A 22,115-nucleotide genomic window follows, 5' to 3' on the forward strand; every position below is an offset into this window, starting at 1 on the left:
AAGCTTTTTTTTGGGAGCCCCCCCCCCNCCCCCCCCCCAAAGAGATTCACGGCGCCGCGGACCTCATCTTGCTTCTTTGCCCCATGGCATCTTTCTTTCTTCTCCAGGTGCCCCGAGATGCGTGGTGCCGCGTTGGCGTATCAATGTTGGATCTCTACGAGGACGATAACGACGACTTTTGCATGGGTCGAGCTTGGGGCGCGAGTCGCGTCGCGGTGTTAGGCTTCTTTCGCTATGCTGCTGAGCTAGGGAAAGGACGCCCCCCTCGTGGCGTGCCAGCATTGCGCGAGGCCATGGTGAAAACGCTGACGCACGAGATTTTGCATTGTTTCCTGTTTGATCATTGCACCCGCGGCAGTTGCTTAATGAATACGACGGGCAATCTGCACGAGGACTTTGAGGCCCCCTTATGGCTGTGCGAGGAGTGTTTGGCCAAGTTATGCCTGACGCTCGATTTTGACGTCCGGGATCGCTATGCGTGCCTCGCAGAGGCATTGACTGGCGAGCCCGCATTTGCTGGAGACTTGCAGCACCTGCTGGCCCGCCGAGACGCAGCCCGCCGCAGCTCGCCATCGATGAGCCAGCCGGCTACGTAAGCTCTCTTGAGGGTCGGATTAGGCGTGATTTTCCTGCGCGGCGCCAGCTTCTCCCACCAGTCCAGCCGCCCAGCGGCGGTTTCGCAGTTCCTTCTTGATGCGTGCATATTCTGTCGCCACCTCGAAAAACTCGGGACCCAGTGCCTGGTAGCTCTGCGAGCAGTCGGGCCGATGTTGCAAAACAGCCCGATGTGAGGCAAAAGACGTGAGAGACGGCGCACACAGGTCAAGCGCTATATTATCAGTGTCAGCAAAATTGACTGTCAAAACTGGTGGTGTCAACGCTGAATGATAGGCTTTCATCACAGCAAATGACGTGAGACCATGCGCGCACCTCAAGTTGAAGCTGTAGGTGAGTTCGCGTGCGGGCTAAATGGTCACGCCAATGATCCAGCTGGTTCTTCACGTGAACAAGTTGCTCAATGACTGTGGGCGTATAAATGTCCACCATCAGCTGCGTCAAGCTCGTCCTGCCAAACATGCCCCGAATCAAAGGGACCAGACATGTGCAGTATTGACCAACAGGCGGGACGGACAAAAGCACGAATGAGATGAAAGGCCAGTCGTAGCCTCATAAAGTACACGCCGATGTAATCTCACCGTAGCTGGGTTGTTACCAAAGTTAAGGAGGCAGACAGGTGGCGTTCAAAAGCATCCAGGTATTGCTTGGCTTCTTTCAACTTATGCTGGCTCAAAATGTTGGCGATTGAGGCCTCATTCTCTGCGAGCAACTGCGTACAAGTACGGCGTTCTCGTTGAGATGATGAAGCCTTGAGCATGACACAGCGGGCCAGACTTGCCTCGTGGAGCTGCTGGGTTAGCTGGGTCCGAGTCGTTTGAGCATCCTCAACTTGGTGACGCAAGGTCATGGCTTCTTCATCCTTGAGCCGCATAAGGCCTGGCAGCTGGCGTGCTTGAGCCATGAGATGCTGTGGCGAGGTATCTGGGCGACAAGTCGTGTCAGGGCTATTGAGGATCATGCTGATGCTATCCCTCTCATGGCATTGCTGTGTCATCATGTGTCTGCTCGTGCGTGGCGGTGTGTTTGGTGTATTTTGGTCAAGATTGGCAAAAACTCACGAGCTGAGCCATCATCTCGGGCCTTGAGGTGCTGTCGGTAGGTTTGGAAAAGGTTCAACAGACGCTGGTCAAGCTGAGTGATCAGCTTGGCATAAAGATGCTCAGATATCTCATGCTGTTGAACATCCCCATTTCCATATCAAGCCAAAAATAAGTCAGAGAAGCCCATGATGGGAGGTGCAGGCAAGCTTGGGACTGGGCGTACCTTTGGGCGACCGTGGGAAGGTTGAGCAAAGTGTTCGTACCGAAGGTCCAAGACACTGCTCTCGCCGTTGCTCAAAAGCAGGCGACATCTCATGTACGCCAGCGTCGCCGCGGCACTGGTCACTGCTTGGCGGTCAATCTGCCGAAAAAAAACAAAACCAACAAACAAAAACAAACACAACACCAGCATCGAGCCGCATGAGTCAACAACGAAGCGACCTCGCGCACACTCAATCCTGGTCGATACAAAGTTCAGAGTTCGAAGCATAGGCCCGAGTCGGCTTGTTTTCGAGTTGGCAAAATGCCTGGTTCCAACAAGTCGCCATGTAGATTGAGCCACGACATCGATGAGTGCCCACCTCAAGAGTTTGGGGATCTGCTGCTGCGACTGGGGTCAGCGTCGCAGCCTCGATGTACGCCTCGAGCTCGCGAACGAGCACTTCAAGCTCATAGACGCGGTCACTGACAGTTGTAGCAGCCCTCGATGCCGCCTCCATCTCTACTCGCAGCGCGTCAGGTACCAAACGTGGGGCTTTGATTTGGGCTCCGATGCCTCGAGGTCCCGTCTGAGGTGCCACGCCCACAACCCCCGCCCCCGATCCGCCAACAGCCGCAACTCGCCTCGTTCTCGTCTGAAAAAAAATCACAGCAAACGAAAACGGTGAAAATTTGCTCGAAATTTTATAGAGGCGGTCACAACACCTGTTTTGAGTAGAAAGGCGACAACGAGATGTTCTTTTGTCTTGTTTCCCTGTGTGTGAGATAAACCGTCATAAAAGTCACACTTTAAAAACCTGAATGCACTGGTACGCCGAAAACCACTACAAAACTATTCAAAAACCAGCTAGAACCGGGCCACCCCATTGCATTTGTCGCTCTCGCTCGTTCTTCTTGGTCCGGCGCCTCTCGCTCTTGGCAGACAAGTCAGACCTTTTAGGGCACGGCACGTCCAGTATCCTTGGCAAAGATGGCGCTCCGTCAGCTGGTTGCCCCGCGTTCCGCCACCGCTTTTGCGGCTGTGCGCACGGCCACTGTGGCTCACTCTCGTGGTGCGGCTCAGTCTGGCGCCTCGGCCCCGGCCCCCTCAGCGCGTGCCCCGTCGTCGGGCCGCATCTCCAACTCTGTGTCCGTCACCTCGGGCATCAACCGTACGTTCCGCTTTTTTCCTGGTGTGCGCTCCCACACCTTTGCACATACACAATCATCAAGTAATTGCACAGCCAAGAACAAGGACCATAGGGCCGCTCGTCAGCCGCCAAGGTGTCGGGGGTGACGAGAGAACGAGTGAGGGGAGGGCACCTGGTGTCTCCGACAACCTCTTGGAGTCGCCTACGCCTTACAGTCAGCGCTCGGCCCGTGGCCTCCACCACCTCACAAGACACTGGGCATCCCTTTCTTTGCTGGATTTTTATTCATATCCATATGGCTAGTGCTGTAATACGACCCCGTGCTCATTGTTTTCTGTTCGCTGGTCATGTGCTCCCGATGGTTTTTGCAGTTGGTCGCCAGGTCCGCTATGCGCATCTTGACGTGCCCAGCTTTGAGGCTGTCAAGCGCTCGGACAACGGTGACCAGAAGGAGGCTGACTACTCCCGCCGTGCCTTCACCTACCTCATGGGTGCAGGTGGTGCTATTGCCACCGCTCAACTGGCTAAGAGCATGGTCCAGGACTTCCTTGATACCATGAGTGCTTCGGCCGACGTTCTGGCCATGGCCAAGATGGAAGTCAACCTTGATGATATTCCCGTGGGCAAGAACGTCACTTTCAAGTGGCGTGGCAAGCCCGTTTTCGTGCGTCACCGCCCCCAGTCGGAGATTGATCGTGAGGCTGCCGTTGACGTCAAGTCTCTGCGTCACCCCCAGTCTGATGCTGAGCGCGCCACCAAGCCTGAGTGGCTGGTTGTTTTGGGCATCTGCACCCATCTGGGCTGCGTCCCCATTGCCAACGCCGGTGACTTCCACGGCTATTTCTGCCCCTGCCATGGCTCACACTACGATGCCTCGGGTCGTATCCGCAAGGGCCCGGCTCCCGAGAACCTTGAGATTCCCGAGCACTCTTTCGAGGACAACCGTCTGATCATCGGTTAAGCATGCCCATATTGGTTCTCACTCGCCACTTGGCTTGGCTGCTTGTGATCAAGGGCGCTCTCTTTCTCCCCTTCGAGGCGATGTTCCAGCGAGCATAGTCCTGTGATCCTTTCTCAGCCTCACCGTCCCAATTGGCCGTTCTTCTTCGTTTTTGTCGAATCTTCTTTTGATTTCTGTCCGTTTGTCTGCCTCGAATCTGAAATCTCTCGCTGTTCTATTTCATTGACGGTTTGAGCCGCTTCAACGGATTCCTTCCTTGCTTCTCGCGTTCACCTCCCCTTGTTCTGCTGTTCACATTTCTTCCTCTTTTTTTTTTTTTAATGTTTTGTTCGTTGCGAGGCCAAGTCTCGTCGGCCAACGGCCTTCTTCCCACCATCATTGCCCAACTCCTGTTTCTCTTGCTCCTCCAGTTACTTTTCTTCCCTTTCTCTTCCATTTTTTAGTGAATGCCGCTGTCCGCTCGACGTGGCAAGGCTGCTTTGTCATTGCACAACAGCCCCGGTCGCTTCAGATTATCATCGATGCGGCCTCAGACAAAAAAAAAAAAAAATTAAGCTGCATCTGCGGTGTGCCTAACTCACCGTGTTTGCTTGTTTGAGGCTTATTTGATGGTGCTACGGACCATCTTTCGTTGAGCATAGTCATGGCATCCGTCTTCTTGCAAAAAAAGAAAAAGAAAAAAGATAAAAAATGCAATCCGGGTTTAAAATTGACAAGGATTTCTTTCCTCAATTTTGTTTTTCCATTTGGGAACACCTCTTGCAGGATTGGGAAATCGCTCGTTGCGGCGGGTAGGGCCTTCACTGGGCCTGGTTGCCACCTCAAAGGTTACATACACCCAAGAAGAGGTTGAGTGGTTGCAGTCAAATGGTTGGCATTGAAACATGGCAGGGTTTACGCGATGTGAGCTCGGCTCGGCTTGGCTCAGCTCATGCCCGCACCGTTGCTCAAAAGCCAGTTGGCTGCCATGTTCTCGTCCTTCTCACATGCAATGTACGCCTGTAGGGCAAGGTTTCGGTCAAAGCCCAGCTGTGACAAACGCTCAACGGCCGCCATTTCCTCTTGCGTCAGCTGAATTCAAATGCATATCACGGAGCAGAGCCGTGTAAGAGAGCAAAAATCCACAATTATTCCTCACGCTCACATGCACTATCTGTGCGATACAACGAAACAAAAATTGCTGTGGCAAACAATTGTTGCGTACCTGCACACCGGGGAAACCTGAGCCGCCGGCGCCCGCAGCGCCGCCAGCACCCGGCATCGGAGCGCCGCCATTCTCATCCTCGGCGTTGAGCAAAATGTAAAAGTCTTCTTGATTCTCATTAATGAGCTACAATGCAAAAAAAAAAAATTCCGTAATCCAACAAAGGAAGGAAAAGAAAACCAAACACAAAAAACAAACGTGAAGAGTGAGGCAATGAGAGTGAGCGGGAGAAAGAGAGAAGGGCAAAGGTGCGTGCAACTGTCAGTCACAAGCCAATGCACAGCCATTCCTCGGGCCACTTGTTCAGAGAGGCTGAGCTGACAAGTGGGTGCGCACAGCGTACCGAAACCAGGTCCGGATTGCTGGCAGCAATCTGCTGAAGCATGGAGGGTAGGAGATGGGGTTGTTCCTGGACCAGCTGACGCAATTGCAGAAAGCTCGGGTTGGAAGCCAGGAAATATAGAGGACTGTCTTCGCTCAGTTCTATCGAGGAAAACCGAGCAGAGGCAAGGGCCACCCGCTCATGAGCTGGGCTAAGCATCAAGCCTGACCAATCAATGTCAATCTAACCTTGTGGCACCACTGCCTCGCCCTCTCCGCCCGCTGGCTCATCGGGTGTTGCATCCATGCTAGGAGCCTCCTCGGCAGGCATGCCCTGGAGTTGACCCACGCGCCAGAGATTTGATGGTCCGACATGCCACACGTGAGCAGGGCATACCATTCAAGCTGCGTCAAGGGCATATCAGACAAACCGTGGTCAAATACTCGGCGGCTCGGTCAGGATTGCCAAAAGCCCGACGCAGCGCGGCCTCGACCTGAGCGGTGGGTGTGCGTGATTCACAGCAAGTAAGTATGTGCATGTTTGGGCCGTGGCCCGTCGAGTCGGTCACGCTAGATGCAGAGGGCAGAACGTGGCGGCGCAAGCGAGCTGGGCATACCTGGGGACGGTCAAAGCCCATGTTCATGAGGCGATTCACATCATCTTCACTGGCAGCGCCTGCAGAGCAAGTCCGGTCATGAGAATGCAAGTTGCCAGAGCACCACGGTGAAAATGGCGAGGCGTGAAGAGTGACATACCAGAAGCCGACTGTGCTGACTGCGCTGGTTGCTCGGTGCTAGCCGCGGCTCTAAGAAGGTGGTTTAATGAACCAGGTGTCAAAGACCAAGCAGTCAAAGAGCCACAACTTAGGTGTCGCAACATCCGACAAATACGGTGTTGGCAAGACACGGGGCTTACGATGGGGCTGCAGAATTGCTCGCCGTGGGCTCGGCTGGGGCAGGCGTAGCAGCTGGCTTGGGCTTGGCCTGGGATTCAAACAAACGGGTCCAAAGTCAGGTACAGAATGCTTTGGGGTAGAAAATGCCGGTCCGCATTCATACCTTGCTGGCCATGACGACAAGAAAGTCCTTCTCTTGAAAGTTGGCCGAAGCCAAGGTATCGCTATCCCCGAGAACTTTGCCTAAGGCAAGGCGGTCACCCGCAAAGCAAACCATGTGGGCATGTCGTGTCACACTGTATTTATCGAGCAGGCGAGCCCGGTTGCAAGATGGCGACAACGAAAAAAGCAACAACCGAAAAAAAAAAAAACCAACAAACACTCCCACTCACCTTGGTAGATGACCTTGAGGCCATCCTTGGGATACTTATCCCCCTTGCTCTGCTCAATGGCGGCCTTCACCTCGCCAATCTAAAGAGCATAGCAGAAGGTATGTGTTATTATGACACAGGGTAACAGGCCAAGTCAAGACAACGAGCCATGACAAGCAACAAGCATGGCGGCTCAACAGGGAATGAGTCACTGACCGTCGCGTCGTCCCCCATCTGAAGGTCAAACGTGCCATCCTTGATGGTTTTAATGGTCACCTTCATGATGCCGGTGTCACAAAGTATCTTTCTGATGTATCAGCACAACACGCAAACGACGCGCCAGTTGACCAATGAGGTGACGTGACGTGGACGCGGAACCACAAGAAGCAACGAGCCGTTCACGTCCGCCTATTCAAGGCAGCAGGAACATCGATAGGAAACAAACAAACAACCCCCACCCCCATCCCTCAGTGACACAACCATCACTGAACAAGGCCGCTGCCGCCCACAGCACCACTGCCACTCTCGTGCGATATTCGGCGACGTACCCTGGTTCACAAGGCTCCAAAGAGAGAGAGAGAGAGAGATCCTGTTTCAATCCAAACGAGCGAGCGTTGTTGTTCAAACAGCCAAAAAGAAATAGAGAGACAGAGAGTCACAGAGACAGAGACAGAGACAGAGACAGAGACAGAGACAGAGACAGAGACAGAGACAGAGACAGAGACAGAGACAGAAACAGAGACAGAGAGAGAGAGAGAGAGAGAGAGAGAGAGAGCAATGAACAACTGGTTCAAAGCATGATATTAGTCACACTTTTATTAACATAAAGTGGTATTTTGATCACACTTTCGAGCACTATGTATTTTTGTTGGCATGGTCTCCTAGCAGACTTGGAGAGACTGGGAGACCAAGACAACTGCTTTTAACACCAAATCCGGAGGAACAGGGTGGTGGAGGTAGTTGTGGTTGTAAATGAAGAAAATGCAGAACTGTTAAGTAACACAGTGATAGTTTGTGCAGCAGTTCATGTCTGTTTTTGTTGTTTTTGTTCTGAGTCAGCCAGCTCCACTTTGCTGCCCCGCTCCGCTCGGCGGTTGGATGGAAGCGGTCTCAAAGGAGGCTGTGGCATTCAGGGAGGAAGGGCCATCAACAATCTCATCATTCAGTGGGAGGGAAGGGGGGAGTATAACCTCGTTTGTTCGCGTGGGTTAGCACCGGGCGCCTTGAGCGTCGCTATCCCACCCATCGTGCGCGATGAATCGGCAACGCACAGGCTCGCTGCTGCGCCACGGCCGGCGCGAGGAGTTCTTCATGGTGGCCGAGTTTTGCGAAATCGTTGGGCCCAAATGTGTGGTATGAACGTGCTGGCCGTTCTTTTTCGCGCTCGGTCGCGAGATCTCGTCTGTTGATCCAGCCCACATTTGATGCAAGGCTGCGTGCCTAGCCTGCCTTTCTCACTCGCCATCACCCACCTCCTCCCCACCTTAGCTGACGGAGCCGAGCAGTCTGATGGAGACCAACGACGACGACAACAGCTTTTTACAAAGCATTGCTCTTTGGCTCTTGACCGTGGATGTTCAAAATTTCAAGTATGATCACCGCACGGATGGCGTACAGGGCTCCCCCGCTTTTGTTGTGCTTGTTTGTCGGGTGGCACGTCCAGACTTTGCCCGACTTGGGTCGATGCTGTGTGGTCGCTGACGGGGGTTTCCGTGCACTTTCCGACTGGCCAGAGCTGAGAGCGACATGAGCATTCCCGTTGACGCGCAATCTGTCCTATCGCACGAAGATGGCATCACGCACGCCATCGTGCACTACGTTGCCCTCTACGACATTGACGCCCGTGGCTACACCCGAAGTTACTGTTTGGCCTATGTTGCGAATGACCTCTCCAAAGTCATGCAACATTACACAGAAATTGTCGAGGAGCTTGATAAGTTCGTGCAACACTCACTGGCCTTGCCCTGCAGCCTCTTACCGAAGGGGCTCCTTTGGCCCATCCTGTTGGCTTGCCTCACCGTTGCCCTCGCTGCCGGGCGTCGACTGCCTGATGCTTAGAATGGCGCGACTTTTGCACTACAGCAACTATCTTGATGTCATGGCGCAAATCTCCAACCGCCTTCACCGCTTGGAAGCGACGACCGACGACATCATTCAGTCGCAAATACCCGTATGTTTTGCTGCAACCATCCTACGACTTTGAAAAGTGCTGCCCATCGTTGACCCCCATTTGCTTCTCGTTAGGGTGGCGGCGAACAGCTCGAAAAAGCGCTCATAGCACGAGCCCAACAACGAAAGGACATGCTCAGTCTTCAAAGCCACGTGGAGCAGATCATGCGCACAGATAGCCAGGTCTGAATCGTACTACGCTGGCCACTTGCCCTTTTTCTCCTTCTTCTCCTCCTCCTTTGCACCGTCAGAGTGCCGACGATGCCTCCTCAACAGCGCGCATGTCATCATCCATCTCTTAGTACAATGACATCATGGATCGGCATGAGCGTAGTATGCTGACCGACTTGGACTTGAGCACTGCGCCGCGCACAGCCCGCCAGCACCGGACTTTTTCCTTTAACAGCACTCGAGGTACTCCATTCTTCTTCGCGTTGGGCAGCACAGCACCGCTGAGCATCGTCACGACAACTCAATTGACCGTGCCTATTTGTGACAATGTCAGGTGCTTCTGGTCGGCGCACAAGGAGCCTCTCGTTCACAGACCGGATATCACAGCTCTGTCAGCCCACTGCCAATGACGATTCACCAATTGACTTTTCTGTGGTGCGTGCCTGCGTATCTTGAAGAGCGGTGTAACAACCTCATTGCAGCAGCTTTGGCCTTGCCTTTCCTTCCCTGGTTTTTTTTTTTTTTCTTTTCTTTTCTTTTTTTTTTTTTTTTTTTTTCCCTTTGCGCTGTGTATTCTATCATTTCAGTCTCGAACGCCTCTCACCTCCTTGCTTGACTGCTTTTCGCATATGCTGCTAGAATCGAGATTATCTCAAGTCGCTGCGGCCATTGAGTGACATCTGCCAAGCTCACTTTTATCGAGTTCAGAACCAAATTCGGGTTCGTACAGCAGCACTGCATCTTGACGTTTCTTGTGATTTGCCCGTTGCTGGCCAGAGCAGAAATGAGCAGGGTCCTGCAAAAATACACAAGGCTGTGCACACTCATACATGAATACACGTGCAGCGGTTTTACAAGCACTATCACCGCAACGCTGCCGTTTTGGACATTGAACAAGAAGAGGCTGCCCTGTTGATACACCCGGAGTTCTTGTTGACAATTGGGCGTTGTGTAGTGACCTCATTTTTCGTGCCGGTATGCAATCGCTCGGTAGTTTGTCGTAACTGTCTCTCGTCTAGATAATGGCGCAGACATCGAGTCTTACCCTCGCGCGGGCCTCACTTAACGCTGTGTCACAGAACATTGCGGCCCAAGAGGCGCCGAGAAGCCATGTTTCGCAGCGCCCGGCATCCACCTCGGTCGACTCATTGCAGTTTGCACGATCTCGTATCCTTCAGCAACATAATTCGCGCTCCGACGTTTTGTACGGCACTGCATGGACATGCATGTGAACGTAGACCTGCCTCCGCACTCACACCGCCTATTTTTGCTGTTCCGCATCGCATGGCTTGGCCTGTAGCTCGGCCTCGACATCCATGATCTCGGACATTTACACGGACAATACTTCCATGGCTTATGTAAGGCGTCCGCTTGTGCCCCTTTTTCCAGGCGCGCTCGCTCCAAAAAGCTTAAAACTCTGGAGCTCAGGCCAAGCGTTTTTTTTTTTTTTTTCCTCACTGTTTGTGTGTCTTCCGTGAACGGACCATGTCATAGAGTGTCAACAGCGACGTATTCCTGGATGACGGCGGCGCGCCCTATAATAACCCCTTTTGGTTTGACTATGATGCAGCCCGCGATAGCAGTGCAGGTGGCCTTGGTGATGATGACCTCTCCCTCTACAGGTTTGTTTTGCGCAATGTCTCAGCTCCATGGACCCTCATTTTGTGAGTTGCTTCTTCGCGCTCAAACTCATGTTTCAACGGTGACTGTGCAGCGCTCGCGATGACTTGAGCACGTTTTCACCGCGGGATCGCATCACAAACATCATGGCAGTGCATGAGGCACAACGCTGTAGCTCGCCGCGCGCCGACCTTCGGTCTGTCGAGCCCAGCAAAGGCCGAGCGGCTGTGGCTCGCCTCTTCCCAGTACTTAGCGAAGAGGAGCCAGCCACACCAGTCAATCGGCTCGTCACCTCTACAGATACACTTCGCCTCGACTCGGTGGAATCGGTTGAGACCCCCCACCCTAAGACCCCCTTGGATCAGCTTTCCTCTGGCATTGTCGTGTCCGTTCACGACGATTATGCCTCCTCCGGCCCTCCGGATGAGGCCTCGCAAGCATCCAACCACTCTTTGCGTCTGCGTACCAATCGGCGCCCTCGGTTTCCGTTTCAGAGTGCAGCTGATCATGTCATCAGCGACAGTCGAACCAAACCGGGTATGTTTCCTCCTGTCTTTTAGTCACCTGCATTCGTGTACCTTCAGCGGTTCGTCTCGGCCTCGACTAGACGAGCAGTCTTGAACAGCAGGACGCCACCCTTATTACCCTCACTCCACTTTGAATTATCCTTTCACCTCGTGGTCGGATGTGATTGTAGGCACCGGGCTTTTGCAGCTACGAGCTGAAATTCCCTACCTCAAACACATCCTTTACGCCCTTTTCTCGGGCGTTCCAACTTTGGTCGTGGGTGAGTTTCCACCACCTGCTGCCAAGCGCAAGTCGCAACACCCGCCTCAATCCATGCTTGCACGGCCCTTTGCGTGTTTGCGTTTAAGAGTCTCAAGCCCACAGCCACAAGATCTCACTGTCATTGATCATGCTTTGCTACAGGCGATGAGAAGGAGGTTCGCGGGGTGATTCGTGCGCTTAGCTTTTGCGTGCCTTGCCATTATGATACTGCCGTCGTCGAGTGGTGGCCTGAGTCTGAACTGGTTTTGCGCGACTTGGCGGCGCTTCGCTTGGTACGTTTCATACGGTCAATTGTCGAGCGCAGTTTACGGCGAGACAGCGTGCTATGTCCTTCTCATTCGTGCTGGCTGCTGCTCTTGTTGTATTTACTCTGTGTGTCTGTCTGTGTGTCTGTCTGTGTGTCTGTCTGTGTCTGTCCGTGTGTCTGCCTGTCTGTGTGTCTGTCTGTGTGTCTGCCTGTCTGTGTGTCTGTCTGTGTGTCTGTGTGTCTGTCTGTCTGTCTGTCTGTGTGTCTGTCTGTTTGTCTGTCTGTGTCTGTCTGTCTGTCTGTCTGTCTGTCTGTCTGTCTGTCTGTCTGTCTGTCTGTATTTTGCTTTTTCTTTGGGGTGGGGCCATGATTGATGTTTGTCCATTCACTCGGACGCAGATTGGCATGAGTGTTCATGCTGCCAAGCATGTCTCGCGCGTGGCCATCTCGTAAGTCAAGGCCATGTGGCTTATTGGTGTTTTGCGTCTTGCTTTTTGCATGCGTCACAACGCAGATCTGCTTTTTTTTTTTTTTTTTTTTTTTTTCTTTTTTTTTTTTTTCATCTAATTTTTTTCCCCTCTCGACTGTGGGCATTGTTGGCCATGGCTGCAGCCAAGTGGCCATCTTCGACATCAACAGCGATACATATTGGGGGCCCCGCTACAAGGGCACGTTTTTGGAAAAAATGACTTCTCGAGCCATTCTGGTAGGGCATGTCGAACTGTCGTGGATGGTGATTTCTCTCAAATACTTGATCACTGGCAATGAATCACCTCAAATGCTCTCCGTATCTGCACACATCCCTTTTTAGTTTCCGGATGAGACCACATTGCTTGCACATATGCATGAGATCATGCTCAAGATGAGCTGGAAGTCTTTTCGCCACTTTCACGACACTTGTCTTTCTATCATCGACGGCGTACGTGGCTGCTTGGGATCCTGTTGAGAAGGGACAAGTGTTGAGGCCCATCCATGTTCAGTCAAAAAGGTGCTGATCACGTCTTTTGCTGGTGTCATGACCGCACACACAGGATGCCCCGCGTCGCGCGGTGTCGCCTTTTCATGACAACGAAACCATTAAAAAAAACCTTGAGGCTTGGGGCGTGTATCACTGGTTTGTTTCCGTCTGCTTGAGTATTGCCTTGAGTGTCGGACTGCTGCTTGAGCGGCGAGTCCGACTTGGTGGCGCATCGTCTCACTTCAGACTGCGGCCATCTCAGCGATGTACACATTGTGAGCTACCTGGCTGAAGTGGTCAAATCGCAGGTAGTTGCTGCACGCTCCACACAAAATGGTAAGTTTGGGCACCGCCTTCTTTTGCTATAAACGTCTGCCGGCACGCTTCAGGCCGTTTAATGTCCTCACCCACCACTCGACCAGCACCGTGTGTAGTGATGCGAGTGTTGAATAAGGAGGCGTTCCGAATCACACGCCCTTCGCGCGAAAAGATCCAGCGACCCTCGTTGTTTAAGAGACCCAATGGTGCGTTTGGACCTTTGCCGTGGCGAGTAACCGTTTCTGGATAGATTCATTTTTCCACGTCTCATTCATTGCCCCAACATAGACTGAGCTCTTGCCGTCGTTGACTGCCACCGCATTCTAACAGGCCATGCTAGCCTGCCTTGTGGTCTTTCTGTTGTGGGCCTTCACTTCGAGGCTGTCTCTTTGCGCTGTGCGCAATCGAATCAACTGACACACAAGCCAGTATTTTCAATCACTCAACGCATCACTGAGAACTTTTGTACATGTACATAAATTTGGTCAGGATGTAGCAGCAGAGGCTTGAGATGCTGAAGGCACACCATACAGCGCACGGCATTGGTGTGACTGCAGTAATTCTCGATTGTGTTTATGCTCACATGCATTATAGAATCACACAACAAGAGCCCTTGCTAGCCACTTCATGCTGTTCATCAATCGCATCAAGGCCCTCGACTCCGAGGACACCTTCCTCGCCTTCAATCGTTGAGGCCCGTGCACTGCTGACAGGAGTCTTGGATTTGCGCTTGCCCGAATGTTTGCTGGAAGCAGCACTTTTGGTGCTGTGCGTTGAGCTTCGCTTCGTGTCAATGGGTTCAGCCAAGCCTGCCGCCTCCTCGGAAGTGTGGTTGTCTTCCACCACGTTCACTAATACTGCTGCGAAAAAAAGAACACATCAGACACGGTGTGCAACGGGGCATGAGTAACAAAAGGCCTTGCTGATGCACAGAGATGGGTGCGCCCTTACCACTGGTCGCATCAGGTTCCATGTCGGCCAATGACGACTTGGCCCCTCGGATTTGGTTCAACTTGACTATAATCTCGTTGGGCTCCTCCTAAAGTCCCAGATGGCCAAACACAAAACCCAATGACTTGAACGAGCGCTCCAATGCCGTAGCAGCTGCAAGCACTTCCTTCACCCTGATCCCAAGACTCGAACAAGGAAAATACCTGAGGTTTGGGCTTGACTTTGACGGGCGGGTCCATGACAGAGCTGCGAAGCTGGCCACGGGCAGCCGCGATCTGCTTCACATCGACTGCTGCGCCAAGTGCACCCCCAAACATAGCCAAGCCTTGGCGCTTGGCCCGCTGCTTGGTACTTTGGGGAACAGGCACGGGCACAGCAGGGCCGTATTCCAAGCAAATAAAGACCTTGTCCTGCACCCGAAACACAATGTAAGGTTCTTAATTATGCTACCCGAAGAAGCTGCTTGAACTGGCGTGATCCAACAACAAGCTGTGCTCCAACATCTCAGGCCATTGCGCTAGTACCTACCGCAGCGCGTGTATTCATGGCACTTTGCAGCCGTTGGACGCGAGAATCGAAGCTGATGCTTTGGCTGACTGAGCCCTCGTGAATATTCCACACCTACATACAGATCAGGGCATCAAAGCGGCATATCAATAAAACAAACATACAGATCGTCTGAAATAAGTCACGAGGCTCGTGAAACGTGCAGCATGTATGGTATTAGTGTGGGAGGAGTGCTGGAACGAAAATAGCTTAAGAAACCACAATCCTTCACCTGAATGTCTCGTTCCGTTGCTGTAATAAGGATGCCCGAAGTTGATAGAGCACAGCCAACAAAAGGAGCATCCAGCACCAGCTGGGCATCACGCACGGCGCTATGAAGGTTCCACACCACGACTTGGTTCGTCGAGCTACGCCGGTATGGAAAGCACAAGGGTAAAAGAAGGGGTGTTGTCCCCAAAATGTCATGAGAAAAGGCCAGTCACAGCGCTTACGAGACTCTCTGAGACCTTTGACGCAAGAGCACGGGCATGCATAGAAGCGTGAAAGCAATGAGCAAACTTACGCGGCAACAACAAGATCATCGTTGCAAGTCAAATCTACCAATGGACTCTCAAGACCCTTGTACGTCTGCGCCACCGTCATTTTGCGGACATCAAAGAGAACGATGCCACTCTCCATGGCAATCAGTGTGTTCTCATTGACTGCAGAAGGAGTCAAGGCACACAGAATATCGTGAGAAGCCCATCAGTGCCAGACGAGACTCTAAAGGGAGGAAGAAGCCATCAACCGCTCACCGGAGGGGCACACGTGTGCTTGCGGATAAATGGCTCGCAAACCAAGCTCGATCGGGTTACAGATGATGACCTCGTCGACAACTTCAATGCGGTATAGCCCGCCATGCTTGGTGAGAGCAAACACGGCGTTGCCAGCTTCCCAAAAGCGGACGACACAATCCTCGTCCTGACTCTCGAGTCGACCCACTGCAATACGTGCGAGCTCGTGGTCGTACAGCTCCACCTCACCGTTGGCCGTTGCTTGATAAACAACGAGCTGCCCGGTGCGGTCTAGGCCTAAGACAGCCGAGAGTTCTTGACTGCCTCGGTGCACACGCGCCTCCTTCATGTCTTCCACGTCGATGACAGCCCAGCTGTCAGCCATCAGGTGATCTTCGGGGCGCGCATAGGTCAGCACACACAGGCCAAGACTGGACACATGGGAGTGGTATCGCTCATCTTCTCCATTGATGGGCAAGGATAGAATGCTGTGCTCGAGCGTCCGATCCCAGCGGCCCGCTACCAGGCCTGTATGCAGATCCCACTTCAGTATTTCTGTGTTACTGGCCGTCAGAGCTATATCGCCCGCCTCCAGGACGCACATCCAATGAGATGAGCTGGCATGGAAATCACGGAGGTGGGCTTGTTCACAGCTCGACCGATCGCTACCCTGGCCAGTTTGAAGCTCAGCGCCTGGGCTTGGACGAGGCTGAAGAACAAATAGGCCACCGTCAGCCACCACCAGAGCCACTCGGCCATCACTGCCCACCGCCGCCTCATTGACACGCTCTGCAAAAGAGTGCGGAATGGGGTAGCACGCAAACAGATCAACCTCCACGTCCGTGTAGGCGTTATTGACCGGGCTAGCCTGGTACACCATGACATGACTCTGCAAGACCACGGCCACCAATAAACCATCTGAAGATACGGCGAGGGCTTGGGCCTCTTCGTCCACGCCACTGGCCATCATAATGCCATGGCTTTGACGCTTGAGCACAAGACAGCCCTCGACTCCTTCATCGCTTGGATCTTGCGTATCCCATACATAGTGGAGGAGAACAAGGCCATGGGTACCAATTTCCACACCCCAGAGTGACCGAAAGGGCGCCAGCGCCACCAGGTCTGCGTCTAAACTTGGTGAGGCCCAGCAAACCTCATTGCCTGGCTGAACCAAGAACAACTTGTTGTCACAAAGGGCCACCACTTCGTTGGCCGAGGCATAGCCGATGGCTGAAATAGGCTGTGCTGGGTCGCAAATATGTGTCCGTGTCACTCCTGCAATGTCATTGGATCGTCACAAAAAACATGAGGGGAAGGAAAAGCGGCATCAAAGTGCCAAACAACTCTGCTTCAGGATCAAAATGCTTCATTATCAAAACATTGCTCCCCTCGCCCCTAGCTTGGCCCTCGCCTCGAGGGGGGGAATGCTGTCAATCCAAGCGCTGAATCGAAGAAAAAATGGGGATACACATGCGACACGTTCAAAATGCTTGTATGTTGCTCACCTTCAGTATGGACAACAAGGCGACCGGCAGCGCAACCAACGGCGACGTGTTGATGGTCCCAAGCGGACACACACTGTCCATCGGCCACCGCCATGATCGGAGAAGTGCCGCTCAAAGCGTCAAGAGAATCAGGCTGCAGCACGCCCTGGGAGGAAAGCACAATCACTGCTGAAGGGTCTCCGTGCAGCACCGAGGTGGCGGCTACCACTGCATCAGCCCCGCGGGGGACCACGGCCATGGCCGGAAGGCGAGCTGGGGTGGCAGACGCTGGGTCCACGTCGGCAGGGCGTATTGCGACGAGGAGTTCGCCGTGTGTGCTGCAGGCAAGGAACGGAGTCGATGCATTGACCGGGCAAAGATGGACATTATGCAAATTTCGATGATAAGCAAATTCTTGTAACCAATACCGACTGGGTTCGTGCATACACGGTATGAGGGGGTGGGCCACAAATTGCTCGCTTTTGCAAGCTGCGAGCGCGGCATCGGTCAGATGCTTGATGTGCACGAGATGGGCGGCGCTCGTCAGTCGGCCCAGAATTTGAGCGGCAAGCTGGCCGGGATGACGGGTCAAGATGGCAGCGGCAGCATGCACAAAGCGGACAAAAGTGTGGCGGGTCGGAACAAAGTCGCGGCGACCCTCGGGGACTTCTACCCAGTGATTGGCAAGCACTGCAAGGTGGGCGAGACCAAAAGCTCCCATGGCGGCCAACGTCTCAGCAAGAAAGTTAAACTCAAAGAGGCAGGCCGTGTCCAGAAGTTCCTCCTGCTCAATCATCTTGAGCAGACGGGGTAAAAACGTCAGCAGGCGCCTGTTGGGCTGGCCAATAGCAAAGCGCACAGGCTGATCGGGAACGTAACGATCCAGTGATGTCTTGGTGTGCTCGCTACCTTTGATGCCCTGGCCTGCAAGGAAGGGCTGCTTGCGACCATGCTGTTGGCCTCGATAAAACACGACCAACGCCTTGGTAGCTTGCATAAGGTGATTGGTGTCCAGCTGCTGGGCCAATAGCACAGCCATCTGCGTGTTATCGCAACAAGATGAGGTGTCAAAGCAACATACACACAGTTGCTTCAAGACAAGGACGGGGCGCTGACACGATACAATAACGCATTCCATGATCACGTTGCAAAAGCCTTGAAGACAACTCGTTGAGCGCAGGAGAAAAAACGCGTTTGCTCGGGCATACCTCGCTGGAGGGACACACTACCATGGTGCCGCTGGAGAGCGCTATCAAGTCAAGCAGACTAGAGCGCCGACAGGCGTGAACGAGCGCTAGGACAGTGCTGGAAGCGACACGGATTGCGCCGTCTGTGGCAGAGGCGACAGCATGGCTCTCGGCAACCGCCTCATCCACCAGTGAAAGGACATCAAAGAGCTCGTGAAGGAGCACGCCATAAGGCGAGGAGAGGATGACGCCTAGACACGTGTGTGCTAGCGCCTACTCCAACAGCGCATGCAGATCGATAGACACGCTTAGTGTAGAGGGCATGAGCAGCACCAACGAGAAATGGAAACTCAACACGCACCATGCCAAAGGTATTGGTGAGGGACAACAAGGCGTCTTCAGCCAGACCGCGCGTCGTGCTGGCCAGCTTTGCCTCTTTGGTGGGACGGCTAGACGGCCATTGCAGAGCCTACGCATCATCAGGAGGGGTGTGGATGAAGATGGACTTGAAAGCTGGCTGTGTGCTGAGGCTGCACCTTGCACTCCCGTCACTGATCATCCGGTCACGGCAATTTCAACGTGCATGTGCCGTACCTGGGCCATGGCCAATTGAACGGCAAGTGGGGTGCCGTTCTGCTGCACCGTGTTTTTGAGCGTCTATAAGGATTCGCGCAAAAGAGGTCATGAGCACGGACGTTGACATTCGCTCTTTGGCATACGGAGCAACGTGACATCTTGACAATTGGACCAACCGTTTGATGCAAGCTCGTAAGCTTGCGAGCGTGCCGCTCTTGCTGATTGGTCGCAAAGACCTCGCTGTCTTGGGGAGGTAATTTAGTTGCCTATGAACCGTCGTGGCCAATCAAATTCCGCTAATGAGCGATTAGGGGGAAGATCAAGCCGGGCGCGTCAAGCGAGCACACCTGAACAACGACGACGTTTGGCTGTGCACGTATTTGTTGCAGGCGTGGGTCATCGCCTGGATGGACAAGCGAATCGACATTGCACATCAGGCTACGATATCGTGAGACAACCATTCTTGAACACAACAGCTGTGACAGTACCTGTGCTTTTGAGATTGTTGAAGGCCACCAAGACGCAACACGAATCAGCCAACTAGCGATCAAGGCCGCAGCATGTGAGAGAATATCAACCACAAACAGTATGACGAGTGTGAAGCTGCGAGCTTGCAAACCTGGCTAAGCACAGAAGGCAGCAGATGGCTATCACGTGTGGAGATGAGACGCTCGAGTCCGAGAAGAGCGACGACAACGCGCCGATCCAGGCTCTGCAGCGGAAGAGGGCAAGGGTGGGGAAAATTCAAAAAATCAAGAAAAAGTCAGATTTAAAAAGAGTGCGCGCGCACACACATACACACAGAGGCAAATCCAACGCTACAGAATTTGTCGTAGGCTGCTGCATCTGCATACGTATGTCTGCCCGTGACCAGCAAAAAAGACATGCACACCTTGCGAACAAAGCTAATCTTGTCAAGCAGGGCACCAACACCAAAAGGGAGCTCCTCGTCAGCTTGGCTCAACTGCTGCCAGAGCTGAGCACATATTGTTCGCAGCAACGCCTCGATTGTTTCCGATGCCCACGATACACCGACTAATCGCACGCATACAGCCTATTTAATAGACCCACGGGCCATCACCAGAATGGTAAGTCAAGTTCCAGAAGATCCAAGTGTTCAGTGAGGAATCCAGGGAGGGTCTTTGGACCTACCGTGTTTGGAGCCTCAACTGCCAGCTGTTGGAGGGCACGAGCAGCCGTGGCCTCAACGCAATAGCCAAAAGGGCCATCCAGCAGCACCAAGCCGGCGTCGCAGTTGAGAGTGCTAACAAGCGTAGAGCTAACAGACGTGGCGATAGGAGCCATCAGCAGACTGGCGATACGCGCACTCTGCACCTCCAACTCGTGTTCCGCCGTCGTTTGTTTGGTCAAAGCGAGCTGACCAGCCACTAAGCAGGCCAATCGTGTAGGGAAGCGGCAAGGCGAGCAATGCAAGCAAGAACAGAACGATGAGATGCCGACAAGAAAATGACGCTGACTACCGTTGACGACAGACAGACTTTGTGCAGCACGATGCTGAACCATGTGGGCCACTTTCTGTGACACTGTCTTCAGAAACTGTCGATGAGCGGGGTGCTATTCATCGGGGCATCAATAAGCAGAATGCAAACGCAAGTCAGCTTTGTCGTACTTCAGAAGAAAGAAAAAAAGAGTAGAAACGTCGCACATGGACCATGGCAGAGTGCGGTTGCTGACCTGGCTGTTTGGCGTTGTGTTCCAAGGCAATTCGGTCTCCAGCAACTCGACATTCTTTTTGCTAACATGCTAATTTGTGTCAAATTTTCCATCATCCACGGTTCGCGTCAATAGTGTTATGAGCGTAAAATACCGCGTTGTGATACAAGATGAAAGGGTGAAAGTCAAAAGAGGAACCAACCGGACGTGTCTCCTCAATCAGCTGAGCAATGCGTTTGGCATCATCGATGCCGCCAAACGTGCGTGCCCGCACTTCCTCATCTAGGTACGGGCAGGCATGGGGCGTGAGGTCAAGTCCGAGGAAGGTACCTTGAATAGTCGTCAAAAAAAAACTTTTTGTTTAAACACACCGAGATTGTCAGGAACTTGTGCAAAGGTTCGGTGCACAACTAGGACTGTACAGTCATTCTTGGCCATGCGCTCAAGCGCCACACTCATGCCTATGAGCAGTACCAGTGGTTGAGTTTAAGGCAAAGTGCCCCGCTGAGACGAGCATGATTGCAACATTGCCAGTTCCACTGGTGGGTGGCAGAAGGTCGAAGAGTTGTACCGTGTTCAAGAACGCTGCCAGGCATGTCGTTGATGGCAAACTCGGGGTTGGCGCCGATGGCGGCAAAAGCGCGTAAAATTTTGTCTTTAACCCCACGCCATTGTGTTTGGCCTAGGTCAAATCCACTCGCGTCAGCAAACACGGAGCATGATCGGCAGTGGCCAGCACTCAACAGCTGCCCAGGAGGCACGAACGCAAGCTCTGGCCCCAGCAAGCACCGATTGCTCACCTTGCTTAGCAGTAGCCCTTTGCCGATGCTTGAAGTTTTTCAACTTGTTGTCAATGTCCTGCCAAGGGCCGACTCGGTGAGCAGCGGGAGAACGGCCTCCCAATGGAGATGGCCAGGGTCGCGCAATGCCTTGGGATCACACCTGTAGCCGATAGACTGGCGGCGTAGCGCTCTCGTCCAAAATGAACCAAGCACGAATGGCCAGGACTACGTCGTCATCCGGGGCCTTGTTGATCAGTTGGTCGTAGGCGGCCGGGGAAATAGCAGCTGGAAGGAGGGGTTCTCCGGCGCGCTCGCCTAGAAGGGCAATGATGATATCGGCGGCCTCTGCGAGATGGTGGGTGACTGTAGCGCCGGCATGATGGCCATACTCAAGCCCAGGCCAGCCGTACTGCACGTCGTGGATCTATGAATCCATTGATGTGGTATGAGCGGAGCATGGTGATTGCATATGGGACAGCTTAACACGGCAACTTGGCGTCAGTCAGCAGACCTCAAGTTGAATACCCTGGGCCTGACAATCTGCACGAAGCGTGGTGTGCAGCTGTTTCCAAAGGGACTGTCGCTCTGTGCTCAAGTCTACATGTGATAAAGGTTGTATGCATGGGCACACATTCGGCCATTGAGCTGTGAGTTGAAAAACAAACGTGGCGGTGCAGCTGGGTATGCACTGGCTGGGAAATCTCAAGCCTCACCTGTGTCATCAGCAATCAAAGCTACACGAATCTGTTGACTCTTGGCCAAACCTAGACGAAGGCAGAGGGTGCAGATTGCGTTGAGCATCGGGCTGCCAACGGTGTGAGACGACGTGGTAGCAGACGAACGTGGGATGGCGGCCCATTTTGCCATGATGAGGATGCAGAGCTGGTGCTTGAGGTCACGGCTTGTGCCACACTGGCTGAGAGATGGGGCTTGCCCTTGTTGCTCCTCGTCTATGGAAGTCCAATGAATTTGAAGCGTGAGCCGGCTCGCGTGTGGGCCACTCCTTCGTCATGAGCCCCAGGTATCACCGCATTGAGGCCCAAGCAGTCCTGGCCATCATGCCAAAACCCAAGCAGGAAGGCTTTCTCGTTCCGCGCCTTGTCCTTGATGTCATGCATGGCAGCTTGCAACGTACCCCTCTGGACCTTC

At 53.4% G+C, this 22,115-nt stretch overlaps 6 protein-coding genes across 6 annotated transcripts in view; 3 read left to right on the forward strand and 3 right to left on the reverse strand.

The window, feature by feature from the left end:
* The window catches only part of MONBRDRAFT_32153 (uncharacterized protein), a gene marked incomplete at its 5' end in the record, with an annotated part of 1,881 nt that extends 1,012 nt beyond the window's left edge, over window positions 1-869 (forward strand). Inside the window, one exon of the mRNA XM_001745142.1 lies at window positions 108-869. Coding sequence (XP_001745194.1) covers window positions 108-596 — 489 coding nt within the window. The 3' untranslated portion in view covers window positions 597-869. The remainder of the gene's footprint in view (window positions 1-107) is intronic.
* Window positions 870-1,192: 323 nt separating this feature from the next.
* On the reverse strand, window positions 1,193-2,377 carry MONBRDRAFT_7677 (uncharacterized protein; the record flags this gene model as incomplete). The annotated part of the gene is made up of 3 exons (XM_001745303.1): window positions 1,193-1,525; window positions 1,882-2,019; window positions 2,240-2,377. The coding sequence occupies 3 exons, from the start codon at window positions 2,375-2,377 to the stop codon at window positions 1,193-1,195; spliced, it is 609 nt and encodes a 202-aa protein (XP_001745355.1).
* Window positions 2,378-3,302: 925 nt separating this feature from the next.
* On the forward strand, window positions 3,303-3,968 carry MONBRDRAFT_7678 (uncharacterized protein; the record flags this gene model as incomplete). Its single annotated transcript, XM_001745143.1, has 1 exon — window positions 3,303-3,968. One exon carries the CDS (start codon window positions 3,303-3,305, stop codon window positions 3,966-3,968), a length of 666 nt encoding a protein of 221 aa, XP_001745195.1.
* Window positions 3,969-4,684: 716 nt separating this feature from the next.
* On the reverse strand, window positions 4,685-7,383 carry MONBRDRAFT_20821 (uncharacterized protein). Its single transcript, XM_001745304.1, has 12 exons — window positions 7,309-7,383; window positions 6,977-7,067; window positions 6,782-6,860; window positions 6,553-6,632; window positions 6,410-6,477; window positions 6,250-6,299; window positions 6,111-6,169; window positions 5,925-5,987; window positions 5,743-5,827; window positions 5,516-5,655; window positions 5,173-5,298; window positions 4,685-5,039 (listed from the first exon to the last, which is right to left on the reverse strand). The coding sequence occupies exons 2-12, from the start codon at window positions 7,040-7,042 to the stop codon at window positions 4,893-4,895; spliced, it is 963 nt and encodes a 320-aa protein (XP_001745356.1). The 5' UTR covers window positions 7,043-7,067; window positions 7,309-7,383; the 3' UTR covers window positions 4,685-4,892.
* A 1,123-nt stretch (window positions 7,384-8,506) lies between these two features.
* On the forward strand, window positions 8,507-12,702 carry MONBRDRAFT_24871 (uncharacterized protein; the record flags this gene model as incomplete). Its single annotated transcript, XM_001745144.1, has 15 exons — window positions 8,507-8,697; window positions 8,819-8,930; window positions 9,005-9,112; window positions 9,232-9,343; window positions 9,435-9,535; window positions 9,740-9,820; window positions 9,947-10,075; window positions 10,339-10,458; window positions 10,595-10,722; window positions 10,815-11,257; window positions 11,418-11,507; window positions 11,651-11,781; window positions 12,156-12,205; window positions 12,369-12,462; window positions 12,568-12,702. 15 exons carry the CDS (start codon window positions 8,507-8,509, stop codon window positions 12,700-12,702), a joined length of 2,025 nt encoding a protein of 674 aa, XP_001745196.1.
* Window positions 12,703-13,620: 918 nt separating this feature from the next.
* Window positions 13,621-22,115, reverse strand: part of MONBRDRAFT_32156 (uncharacterized protein) — a gene marked incomplete at its 3' end in the record, with an annotated part of 9,185 nt that continues 690 nt past the window's right edge. Inside the window, exons 4-28 of the mRNA XM_001745305.1 lie at window positions 21,809-21,916; window positions 21,680-21,730; window positions 21,478-21,563; window positions 21,127-21,390; window positions 20,985-21,042; window positions 20,756-20,866; window positions 20,556-20,645; window positions 20,387-20,466; window positions 20,206-20,274; window positions 20,010-20,085; window positions 19,663-19,898; window positions 19,403-19,564; window positions 19,130-19,222; window positions 18,687-18,776; window positions 18,529-18,591; window positions 18,296-18,403; window positions 17,956-18,207; window positions 17,180-17,786; window positions 15,285-16,538; window positions 15,053-15,191; window positions 14,762-14,897; window positions 14,512-14,604; window positions 14,187-14,393; window positions 13,984-14,071; window positions 13,621-13,892 (exon numbers count right to left, since the gene is read on the reverse strand). Coding sequence (XP_001745357.1) covers window positions 13,621-13,892; window positions 13,984-14,071; window positions 14,187-14,393; window positions 14,512-14,604; window positions 14,762-14,897; window positions 15,053-15,191; window positions 15,285-16,538; window positions 17,180-17,786; window positions 17,956-18,207; window positions 18,296-18,403; window positions 18,529-18,591; window positions 18,687-18,776; window positions 19,130-19,222; window positions 19,403-19,564; window positions 19,663-19,898; window positions 20,010-20,085; window positions 20,206-20,274; window positions 20,387-20,466; window positions 20,556-20,645; window positions 20,756-20,866; window positions 20,985-21,042; window positions 21,127-21,390; window positions 21,478-21,563; window positions 21,680-21,730; window positions 21,809-21,916 — 4,793 coding nt within the window. The remainder of the gene's footprint in view (window positions 13,893-13,983; window positions 14,072-14,186; window positions 14,394-14,511; window positions 14,605-14,761; window positions 14,898-15,052; window positions 15,192-15,284; window positions 16,539-17,179; window positions 17,787-17,955; window positions 18,208-18,295; window positions 18,404-18,528; window positions 18,592-18,686; window positions 18,777-19,129; window positions 19,223-19,402; window positions 19,565-19,662; window positions 19,899-20,009; window positions 20,086-20,205; window positions 20,275-20,386; window positions 20,467-20,555; window positions 20,646-20,755; window positions 20,867-20,984; window positions 21,043-21,126; window positions 21,391-21,477; window positions 21,564-21,679; window positions 21,731-21,808; window positions 21,917-22,115) is intronic.

The sequence above is a fragment of the Monosiga brevicollis genome, genomic scaffold (assembly GCF_000002865.3).
Source record: "Monosiga brevicollis MX1 MONBRscaffold_8 genomic scaffold, whole genome shotgun sequence".
Taxonomy (NCBI): Eukaryota; class Choanoflagellata; order Craspedida; family Salpingoecidae; genus Monosiga; species Monosiga brevicollis.

Coding starts and splice junctions, on each gene's coding strand:
- MONBRDRAFT_20821 (XM_001745304.1), bottom strand. CDS start 7,042: ATGAAGGTGACCATTAAAACCATCAAGGATGGCACGTTTGACCTTCAG. Junction 6,300..6,409: donor AGCAATTCTGCAGCCCCATC/GTAAGCCCCGTG, acceptor CCACCTTCTTAG/AGCCGCGGCTAGCACCGAGC. Junction 5,656..5,742: donor CGAGGCAGTGGTGCCACAAG/GTTAGATTGACA, acceptor TTTCCTCGATAG/AACTGAGCGAAGACAGTCCT.